The following is a 12,098-nucleotide window of genomic DNA, read 5'->3' on the forward strand; positions in this document are numbered from 1 at the left end:
TAATGCAAACTCGACTGGCCTGCAGAGGCTTCTTGTGTCGAGTCAACTGGCATGACGGGGTCAAATGGCCCTTATATTGGCAGGTGAACCGAAGGAGGAGAGACGAAACTGAAGATGCGGGAGATGCTCTTGAGAAAGGAGGGGTGGAGTGAGTGATATTTAAACCCCAGAGCTGCTGTCTCTCTCCTCATCTGTTCTTCAGCTCGCCCCCGGCTGTCTGTCAGTGTCTCCTGCGCCTCAACACAGACAAAAGAAGCTCTCCGTAAGGCAATCAGGTAAGACGGACGCCTCAGACCAGAGAAAGGCCTGCTTTCTCTAACCAGCAGGGAGATAATGAATACTCTTCTGTATTGACTGGAGGATCTGCTGAGATCTTTGCTCTTAGCCTTATTTAGATGATGCTGCTATTACTTTGTGACGTTTTTGAAGTAAGATGTAAGTTTAATGTTAGGTTTAGGTACATTATTTTTTAAAATATTTGTATTTGAATTTAATTACATTTTCAGTTTTCACTGTTTAGGTGAAACTGTAACAGTAAATTAGTGATTAAAAAGAGTTGTCATGTACTACACTGTATTAAGCTGTAAATTTATTTAGAATAACTGATAATATACTATCAGTTATTAAGTATTGTGCTTAATACAGTGTAATACATGCCAATTCAATATATATTTTTAATAATAAATAATATAATTAAAAATGGCACGTAATGCAATAAAATACAGATGATTTTTTTGATAAATTGTATTAATTTTTAGACAAATAGATAGTAAAAATAGTGGATATAAATAGTTCAATCTGATTATTTTTTCACAATTTAAAAATAAATAAACACACACAAAACATTTATTTTCAAGTTACAGAGTAATACAAAGTCTTTAACATCCCACTTTACCAACATTTACCTATATATACTATGGTGTTTTATGTTTTTGTAATTTTTGGGGTCTTTCATCGTCAAATGGGTCACATATTTAGAAGCATTTGTTTTTATGCACATAAACTAAACTCCTCTTCTTTACGTGTCAGAGAGCGGTCAGTTTCCTAAGTGTCACTGGGTCACCTGGTGTTACTTTACCCTTCTCATCTTGTTTGCCAGTGGTGTCATTCTGATACGGCTAATGAAGATCTGCTTCTGTTTCCTTCAGTGTCCTACAAAACAAAAGTGCCATAACATCACCTTGTTTCATTTCTTTCTCTCTCTAAATTGTCTTTACATGTTTGCTGTTTTTGTATTTGCTTTAAGGGCTTTGCAGGACATTAAAGTCATTCTTTATACACTGTAAAAAAAAAAGGTTGACTCAACTTCAAATTAAGGCAACAAACTTCAGGACATTTTTGAGTTTACTCAACTTAAATCGAGTCAAGTGCAGCAATTGGGTTGAAAGTTGAGTCAACTCAAAAATGTCCTGAAGTTTGTTGCCTTAAAATTTTGAGTCAACTTTTTTACAGTGTAGTTAGCATCCATTTCATGAACAGTGTTATTTGGTTTTCGTGTACCAGGCAGCTGTACAGTTGGCCGTCTTTTGTTCCAAATTTGCCTGTCACCATTTGAGCTTCCTAATTAGCCACTCTCTTAGGCTGACTAATTAGTTAAATTAGGTGGTGTAGTACTTCAGATGAGGAGCACAGCGTCATTGAAGTAACCCAGTCCTGAGTCGCAATTCAATTAGGCTGCTATTTATAGAGCTGAAACATAAGAAAGTGTAGCAGCAAACGTGTGTTTGACCGTTTAATTAATCATACTGTGATAATTTACGATTTGTAATCACTTGAAGGAACTCCTGTCACAGACTATTGATAATTAACTGTGGTTTTACTACACTGTATAAACTGATTAGTTACTTTACTTTAAAAAGTTAATAAAGCCATTGACTTAACTTTCATTCATTTTCCTTCGGCTTAATCCCATAATTATCAGGGGTCACGACAGCAGAATGAACCACCAACTATTCCGCAATATGTTTGATGCAACGGATGCACTTCCAGCCACAACCCAATACTGGGAAACACCCATACACTCTCACATTCAGTACTTAGTACATTGAGGCCAATTTTGTTTATACCCAATTCACCTATATCACATGTCTTTGAATTCAAATTGGGGAAAACCAGAACGGGAGGATACGTGAACATGGGGAGAACACAGAAATGCCAACTGACCCAGCCGGGACTCGAATAAGTGACCTTTTAGCTGTGAGATGACAGTGCTAACCACTAAGCCTTCGTGCCACCCCCATTGGCTTAACTTTTATAATTATGTACATAGTTTGCTTAATTATTTATAAGGCAATGAGTTTACTCTCTTTTTAAAGTAAAGTCAACTAATCTGATTTCACAGTGTATGAAAAACTAATTATTTTCTTAATCAGTGAGTTTTTTTCTACACTCACCACACTGTAAAAAAATTAAGGTAACTCAAACCGTTTGAGGAAACCGATTGCAATAAACCATTTAAGTTCAAAACCTAATCTTAATGAGTACTGTGAACTTACTCCGTTTAAGTTGAATTAATGAGGTGTTTAATCAACTCATTACCTACAACACTGAGTTCAAAACTCTTTTCGAATGAGTAGAATTAACTTTCAGTCATTTTTGAGTTTACACTCATTTCATTTGATGAAGTTGACTGTTGGGTTTACAGTGCATGGTATTTTTTTGTTACACAATTAGTAGCCTATAACCAATGGACACAGCTGGTTACTAAACATTTACTAAAAGAAACAAACAGTAGAAATGCAAACTTGACTACATAAATTAGTACATTATAATGTTTTTGTGTTTGTGTTGTATGTTTTTCTACTGATTTTTGACTATAATGAAACCATGGTTAATTATTTAAGAATGTCTTTCACTTATATACATGTTCAGATTGCATTATGGCATGTTGATCTATGCTCTGATGACTTTTAATTCTCAAAAGTTTTACAAACATAGATTTTTTAAAATAATATATTGCATGACAAAAAGTGCAGTTCTTTCTACTGTAATATACATATATACAAGGGGTGTCTTGGAGAGTTAAGCTCCAACCCTAATCAAACACATCTGAACCAGCTAATCTCTTACTAGATATACTAGAAACTTCCTGGAAGGTGTGTCAAAGCAAGTTGGAGCTAAACTCAGCAGGACAGCGACCCAGGATTGAGTTCGGATACCCCTGATATAGACAATATACAGTGTAAAAAATGCTGCGTTCCACACAATCAATTTGAGTTGGGACAACAGGGAGGAATTAAGTTAACTTATTAGTTTGTACAAATTTAAGTGGATTGAACATAAACAATTAGGTTGCCCCAAACCCCCCCCCCCCCCCCCCCCCCCAAAAAAAAAAAAAAAAACTCAAGAATTGTGTTGTTTAAGCTCATTTATAATAAGAAGTTTGAACAAGCAGCAAAATAATGGAGTGAATTTGTTCCAAATCACTAAAAACTACTATTTCCAATAAAATCAATGCTTGTAAAATTTATAGTTGATTAAAATAAATGTGAAATCTTCTCATATGCTAATTTAACGGTCATAAATTATTCTACAGGCTCTTTCTTTCGCTTAACTTTGGCCCGCAGGCCCAAAATTAACTAATGGATTTGCTTTAGCACAATTCCAGGTGTGTATTGAGTTTGTGCGTCTTCGCAAGAGCCTCGAATTACTTGGGTGAAGGTTCCCTGGGGAACTGCCAGTAGTTTTATCTTCATTTTGACAGTTTTATGTTTCACTTGCGGTTTCCATTTGAGAGATGCAGGCGCTGTTACACGAGCGTCAGATGATTTAGATATGAGCAGAGAAGCATTCACATACAACTAATGAATGTTCAAAGTCAGAGGGCAGAAACTTAGAGTAGCATCACTCTAAAAATGTATACAAGTGTTTGTAATTGCATCTAAATGTCTTTTTGTCTTTTTATAAAGTGCCAAACTTCCTATACCACTACTTAAAGGTCTATCATATCCTCTTTTTGTGTCTTTTAGAACAAAAAGCAGCCATACTAACAAGTCATTATTATTTTTAAAGCGCTTTGTTTAATTCAAATTGACAAAGCAGCTTCAGAAAACAGGTATTAATTGAAAATCTTTGAAGTTGAAGTTTCCATTCCAAATTTGTGCAAACATTTTTTAAATATAAATAAAAGCTACTGATTATTTATACTAAATAATAAATGCAAAAAAAAGTCAATAATCATTTAAAAATCCATGTCAGCAGATGTACAGTAGGTACGTTTATATCTGGGTCAGACAGAATCTGCAGACACATTTAGCTATTTTTGCAGAGAATTTTGTAAAAAAAATTGTGGATTTATGCTGAATTATTTTGAGAGTATCAAAACTAAAAACTTAATACATTAAATAAAATAATATCTTTTTAACTTTTGTTTAATGTTTACAATGCAAATCCAATTAGATCCACTTAATTGGTAAACAAAGCAAGTCTCTCCTACAATATATCTTCTAAAAGACAGAAAATATTACTTTACAAACTGTATTGTAAATAAATCACATGAAAATTTTCATATTAGTCAATAATATTACGAAAATTAATTTTAAAACCAAATAAATATAAATATACACCCATTTACACAAATAAATAAATCCACTCAATGATGGGTTAAAAAGCTGTGAATTTCTGGTGCGCAGATTCCATGTGGGCCTACTTATATCTCAGTAAACACGCTTGACATCATTTTTATTCAAAGAAAAATACAATTTAATAAAAAATCCCAAAATTTCAAGGCAACCTCAAATGCATTTTCTTCTAGGAAGTCATAGACATTTTAGAGAGGAACTTTGGCTTTAGAGTTTTTTTTATGACCAGATCACCTGTTTTGTGCATTGTGCTACTCCACCATCATGCCTAAGAGAGCCAGAATCTATAAATAAACGCTATATAGTTATATTAAAATAATGATCATGTGATTTTCACGCACACAATGTGACCTGTAAATGTGAAAAAAAGTTTAACAATCTGTTTCACTTTTCGAATGATCTGAAAAACCACTTTGAAAACCAACATGTTAGCGATATATGGGCATCTTTTAAATTTACTATTTCAATTTTCAGAGTTTGAAGTGTAGTAGGTTAGCATAAAACCAATGCTATGCAGCGTCAATTCATTACCTTTTGATTTAGTGGCTAATTCATATGAATTTGTAAGATCTCATTCGTATATTTTAGTGCAATTTGCTTATCTGCCAATGACGGGTGGGTTTAGGAGTGGGGTTTGATGCCACGCCTCCTTTTAAAAACCATCTTTTTAAGATTGAACTCATGAATTCGTACGAATTAGTGTGAAACAAGTTCAGTTCGGTTCATTATACATCAGAGGCGAACTGGCCATAGGGACTGGCCATATTTCCTGGTGGCCTGATGGACAATCTGGCCTGCCACCGTGATTCTGGCCCCTGGTCTTCACTAACCAATCTCTAGGGCCAGACAAAATCTTTGGACATTTTTTGCTATTTCTGCGCAAAAAATTGTAAAAAATCTGTGGAATGATTTTGAGAGTATCGTAATTTAAAAACTTAATATATGACAAAAAATAATAGCTTTTAACTTTTATTTAATGTTTGCAATGCAAAAACTCAGTTGGTAAACAAAGTAAGTCTCTTATATCATATATCTACTAAAAGAGAGAAAATATAACTTTACGAAGTGTGTTGTAAATAAATCATATGAACATTTTCATATCAGTCAATAATGTTACTGAAAATAATTGAAAAACTGAATAAATATAATCAACACATGTAAATAAATAGACTCAATGATGGGCTTAAATTCTGTGAAAATATGCAGATTTCTGTGTGCGCAGATTCCGTGTGGGCCTACCAATTGCTATAGTGGCCTGAGGTTGAATAACTGTCCTGGGCAAAAATACTGTCCCAGTCCACCCCTGTTAGACACAATCAGATCCACAGAATGACAGATGCGTTCTGTTCAGTGTTGCAAGAATTGCATTACAAGTAATCCGTGTAATGTAATCAGATTACTTTTTTCAAGGAACAAGTAATGGATTACATTTTAATTTCTAAGAAATGTTCTGAGTTATTCAAAAACAAAGGTAATGCATTTTGTTTTCTTCTGTATTTACTGATACATGACAGATGAAAAAAGTAACACAAAAGTAGCACAAAAATAACTATTAATTTCTTTAATAAATAACAAAGAAAAAAATTTTGTTACTTTTTATGAAGTAATCCACTACGATGATACATTACTTATGAAAGTAACTCTTCCCAAAAGTGGTTCGGTTTTGTTCAACGATGATTCAGTTCGATACAAATGTCATTGTTGAAAGATTTGATTCACTGTAGTGCAGATCTGCTGACCCCAACACAATAACGAGACTTTATTTTTATTTTTTGGCCAATTTCTGTTCATGCTCCAAAGTCTTTCTGATCCTCTGTTGCACCTCATCAATGACTGTGTCTGTTTCTACATGCGCAGTAGTTTGCTGAACCTGGAGAGAAGAGATCCAAGATGCCACGCTCAAAGTGTGATGTGTAAGAATGTTGCTTTTTGAGTGACAAACCTCTCATTTCCTTCTGAATCACATACACCCCCCCCCCCCCACCAAAATTGTAAGGATATAATCTCAAACAAAAAATTTAGAGAACATTTCACTTTTTGTTTTCACCTATATATAGTCCAAAAATAAAATCCATGTGTTTGTTCAAGCCAAAGCTCCGCCCATGCTAGTCATGTGACCACACATGCAGCTGGGTCTAGTGAGGGGCGCATCATTTCGTTGTATTTAAACTTTGACTTTTTTTGACCACCTCACAGGATGTCCAAAGAGCCAAGCACCAACCTGGAGAGCGCCATGCAGATGCTCATCAAGACCTTTCATAAGTACTCGGGGAAGGAAGGAGACAAATATACGCTGAGCCGAGGAGAACTGAGGGAACTTCTGACAGAGGAGCTGGGGAATTATCTTGGGGTGAGGAAGAAAACTGCTGCACAAATATGAACCTTTTGCAAAAAAGCCAAAATATATATGTTAAAGGGGCAGTTCACCTAAAATTAATATTGAATTACCATTTACTGAAACTCATGTAAATAAAAGAAGACATTATGACAAATATTGGTAACCCATTGACTTCCATTGTAGAAAAATAAAATACTACGGAAGTCAGTAGATACAAATTTCCAACATTCTACAAATTATCTTCTTTTTTGTTCAACAAGAACACTTTTAGAAATGCTGGGTTTCACATGATTCCTTCATGTGATCTTAACGCAAATCAATTAAGTTAATTTCAGATTAACTTCAGATTTATAATTTTTTTTTAATAAATTTAAGTGGATTGAACATAACAATTAAGTTGTCCCCCATAAAACATTGCTGTTTCAACTCATTTTAAATAAGTAGTTTAAACATGCAGCAAAAGTCTTTTTTTTAGCGTGGAAGAAGTAAAGAGTGAGTATAGCTGAAGACAGAACTTTGGGTCAGCTGCATTATATAAAATTGTGGGCGGGGTTTAACTGTGTCCATTATGAACTGAAAGGATCTTGTAAAGTGGGTGTTTGTTCCAAACGAGAATGGAAATGTGGGTTTAGAAGGGAGTGGTTGATAAAACAGGGATTTGTGATGTCATAACGCCATAAAGACAAACATTTTTTTTTATTTGGATTAATATGCACCAATACATTGTAAACAATAAGACTAGGAGTGTGGATTAACAAAAACAAATAGTAATCAATTATAGAACTCAATTTTGGCTATATGGAAAGAGGTTTTCTACGCTAGTAGATTTCTCACATCATTGAATTAAATTAATTATTTATTTTGATTGCTATATACATTGTTTTAACTCAGTTTTGGATCAAATACGGACAAAGCCAATGTTGGGTACATTTTTAAATGACATTTAAAGGGGACATATTATGCAAAAATCACTGTTATTAAGTAGGGTTTCTGCCATAATACTGTGTAAAATATCTGGAAATTAGCAATTGTCCATAATTTGTGATTGCATTATGGTACCTTAATTTTTCCTTCAACAATTTGTGATGTTGAAAACTTTGAAAAAGGGATTTTTATTGCCATTTTTATTATTTTAAAGTATTGTTATACTGATAAATTGTCTAGATTGGTTTTATAAATGACAGTAAAAAAAAAACTGGTGATAAACTGCCAGTACAGTTTTTCTGTTATTTTACAGACTTATTTCTATTTCCCAGTAAGCACTTTGTTGTTAAAGCAACATTAAATTGACATCAAGAATTGCAATAAAAACCACATCAAAAATGTAAATCAACCTTGACGTCCAACTGACATCTACACATTGATGCTCCTTTGACCACTAAAACAGCAACACAAAAGTATCATAATATACCAAAAGTTTTATTCATCTGAAAGATGTGATTCCAAATTCCAAATTTACACTGGATTTTGTATCCCATACAAACGACCTTTATGTCAAAATAACATCAAATAGACAAAAAAAATGGATTGGACTTTCCTGTAATCAAATCTGATGTAGTTTTATTTTTTTAACATGTTTTTATGTGATTTTGACTTCAAGGTGACTAAATAAAATAGTTTTTAAAAATAAATTATCGTGTTTGTAGCTACTACAAATATCAATAAAATTCACTTTGTTGAATTTTCAACATCAATAGTCAAGAGAGCAGAGATCGTGGTCCCATAATGCAATTCATAACACTATAGTAACACTATTATGTCTTTCGGTCTTTTTCATTCCTTTAAAACCCGTTTTAACACATTTTTATCTGTTTTTAATCTTTGTTGTTTTTATTTTCTTATATTTGTTTCTTTTATTCTTGTTTATGTAAAGCACTTTGAATTACCATTTTGTATGAAATGTGCTATATACGTAACAGTTAATTAATGGACACAGGCTGCTACTCAAAAAATGATATTTGCTGTTTGTTCAAACTACTTATTTAAAATGAGCTGAAATGACACACGCTGTAAAAAAATGCTGGGTTCCACATAATCAGTTTGTGTTGGGAAAACATGATGGAATTAAGTTAACTTATTAGTTTTTGTAAATCTAAGTGGAATGAACATAAAACAATTAAAAACAATTAAGTTGTCCCCAAAAAACACAAAAGAATTCCCAGCAGGCACTGGATGTCAACATGACTTCAGATTGATATTGTACCCCAACGTCGTGGGACGTTGCATTTTGTTTGGAAATGAAAATCGGGTTGATGTCAAAACCCAACGTCAGACTGACATGTGTCCAATGTCGAATGGACGTTGCATTTTGGTCATTTTCCAACGCAACTTAAAAACAACCAAATATCAATGTCTAATGACGTTACAGCTTGACGTTGACGTCTATCAGACGTTGGATTTTGGTTGCCATACCTGACGAATAAATGTCAGTATTCGATGTCAATATGACGTTGGTTTAAGATGTTGGCTCGACGTTGGATTTTGGTCACTTTCTAACACAACCTAAAATCAACGTAATATTAACGTCATATGACGTTGTGTTCCTGCTGGGTTATGTTGTTTCAGCTTATTTTTTAAATAAGTAGTTTGAACAATCAGTAAACAACATTTTCACAATTATTTGCGACAACTTAATTGTTTTAAGATCAATCCACTTAAATCTGTAAAACGTAATGAGTTAACTTAATCACTTCAAGTTGTCCCAGATTGTGTGGAACCCAGCATTTGTTTTTACAGCTAAAACCCACTTTAAACTCTCTGCTCTTTTATTTTGCCAGAACGCTCAAGATAAAGACGCGGTGGAGCGAGTGATGAATGATCTGGACTCCAATAACGACGGCGAGGTGGATTTCACCGAGTTCATCATCCTCATGGGTGCTCTGACCGTGGCCTGCAACGACTTCTTCCTGGACAGCCCAGCGCCCAAAAAGGCTGACGGGAAAGCCGGCGGTGCAGACGAGAAAAAAGAGTAACAGAAACCACCGAGAGAAGTGTTAGCGGGTTGCATGACAGAGAGAACGAGAGTGAGTTTCATCCATTTCTTAAAAAATCAGGACAGACAAACCTAGTTCCTGGAGGAGGTTTCTCTGCTTTTATAACTCAAACCGAGCTGTTAATACACTTTTAAAGCAAACCCCGGAGGTTTACGACTTTAGGGTTTGACATGAAACACACATCAGTGCAGTGCCAGGAGCTGGGTTGTCTAACGCTGAACTATTCAATTTGTTTTTCTAGTTAATGAGTATAAGGTGTTTTCAAACAATCTTTCAGGATTTCATATCAGAATACATGACGGTAGATTGTATACAGAATTATTTGAAGACGAACAGCAGCCTAGTGTAGCCTACTATGAACGCAATCAGTGGATACTTAACGTACGTCAAAGAGAGAATGAGATTGGAAACGGTGTGTTACGATGGATTGTTATGAATTTGTAATAATTGTACAACTGTGAAGTGATAAACAGAGGTTGAGGTGTTTATATTGACATCTTTCATTACGATGTGATTATAAACATCGAGCAATGTTACAATTACTCCTGAACAGTGTTCCTGATCTGTAATAATTCAGTGTTGACGATGTGAACTTGGTTTGTCTCTGTCTTTGCATCTATTTTTTAGCCTATTTTTGTTTAATAACCAGTATGTATCTTCTGAATTATAATAAACGTGCAACTGACCTCCATACATTTGACTGATGTGTTTTTTATGGACTGGGAATTTACATACATTGTTATATGAAATGGAGTTAACTTGTTAACAATAGTTCAGCAGTGGGACCACACCGCACTCTACCTCCTTAACCAATCACCTACTCCCTAAAACTTAAGGCAGACCAACCCTCTAGCACTGTTCTTTTACCCATTAACAGTCTTATAATTCTCTCTTCCATCCTAGGTTGAATCAGGGGGTCCAATCACTCTACCAAAATATTAGACAGTACCCCCATTCTGAGTCTCTAGACGTAATCGTAGAATGCCCAATCGACCTACCTACCTGTTTATCCTCTTACTTCCCTTCCTCTTCATCCCACTGTTCCCTTACCACCCCTTTTCATTCCAACAATAAAGTCTACACTGTAAAACCCAAAAAGTTAAGGTAACTTAAACCATTTGAGAAAACCGATTGCAACAAACCATTTAAGTTCAAAAAACGATCTTAATGAGTACTTTGAACTTACTCCATTTGAGTAAATGAAGCAATTTGAGCACAGTAAAACCCAATAAATGAAGAGAACTCAAACCAATTGAGTACAGTAAAACCCAATAAATGAAGAGAACCCAAACCAACTGAGTACTGTAAAACCCAATAAGTTAGGGCAGCTCAAACTGATTGAGGAAACTGAATGCTACAAACCATTTGAGTTAAAAAAAACTAATCTATATGAGTACTGTGAACTTACTTCATTTAAGTTGAAGTAATGAGGTATTTAATACAGTAACTCATTACCTTCAACACTGAGTTCAAAACTCTTCAAATGAGGAGAATTACCTTTCAGTCAATTTTGAGTTTACTACACTCATTTCATTTGATAAAGTTGACTGTTGGGTTTCGCAGTGTAGCTCACAGTGTGGTGTGGTCCAAGCTGGTGAACATTTTATTGAATGTTGTGAAACGTTTCCTGTAATGATTAGTCATTTCTGAATAACTGAAATATTTTTAACAATATTTTTCTGGTTTTGTTTCATTTACACATACACATGCATTTGATAATATTATATAGGCTAATGCATGATCTGAAATCATGAGTTTAATTAAGAAATGTTAATAGCTGTGGAAATAAGACAAATGTGACCCATTCAATCATGTTGACATCCTAAAGTATGCATATTTTAAATAATTATTTTTGAATAATATGAAAAATATATATACTTCAGAAAGTCATTTTTTTCAATATGTTTTTTTAAATTAAATTAAAATATAAAACATAGTAATTTGACATAATCGTGATTTTTTTATAATAGATTAATTTTATCATGAAAAAAAGAAACAATCAAAATCCCCTAAACTAGAGTTATTATTAAAAAAATTATTTATGATTTGAAATAAAATGAACATATAAACAAAACAAAACAAAACAAAACAAAAAAACAATATAAAGAAAACTTAAACTAAAAGAAAAACATTGCCTTAAAAATCTGTCTTTTTAAGTGTTTATCATATAATTATGAAAAAATACAT

At 33.8% G+C, this 12,098-nt stretch overlaps 1 protein-coding gene across 2 annotated transcripts; it reads left to right on the forward strand.

The window, feature by feature from the left end:
- Positions 1 to 202: 202 nt before the first annotated feature.
- Positions 203 to 10,604, forward strand: s100s (S100 calcium binding protein S). Of its 2 annotated transcripts, XM_056479760.1 has the most exons (4): positions 203 to 275; positions 6,438 to 6,493; positions 6,777 to 6,930; positions 9,696 to 10,604. In XM_056479760.1, the coding sequence occupies exons 2-4, from the start codon at positions 6,471 to 6,473 to the stop codon at positions 9,888 to 9,890; spliced, it is 372 nt and encodes a 123-aa protein (XP_056335735.1). In that variant the 5' UTR covers positions 203 to 275; positions 6,438 to 6,470; the 3' UTR covers positions 9,891 to 10,604. The 2 variants fall into 2 exon arrangements, with proteins under 2 accessions (XP_056335735.1, XP_056335736.1); XM_056479761.1 differs by lacking the exon at positions 6,438 to 6,493.
- The last annotated feature ends 1,494 nt before the right edge of the window (positions 10,605 to 12,098 follow it).

This window comes from Danio aesculapii, chromosome 19, assembly GCF_903798145.1.
Source record: "Danio aesculapii chromosome 19, fDanAes4.1, whole genome shotgun sequence".
NCBI classification, from domain to species: Eukaryota; Metazoa; Chordata; class Actinopteri; order Cypriniformes; family Danionidae; genus Danio; species Danio aesculapii.

What these genes read in the sequence shown, in the direction of transcription:
- s100s (XM_056479760.1), top strand. Translation starts at nt 6,471, where the DNA reads ATGCCACGCTCAAAGTGTGATGT. An exon ending in CCACGCTCAAAGTGTGATGT is followed by an intron (nt 6,494 to 6,776) that starts GTAAGAATGTTG and finishes ACCACCTCACAG; the next exon opens with GATGTCCAAAGAGCCAAGCA. An exon ending in AGCTGGGGAATTATCTTGGG is followed by an intron (nt 6,931 to 9,695) that starts GTGAGGAAGAAA and finishes TTATTTTGCCAG; the next exon opens with AACGCTCAAGATAAAGACGC.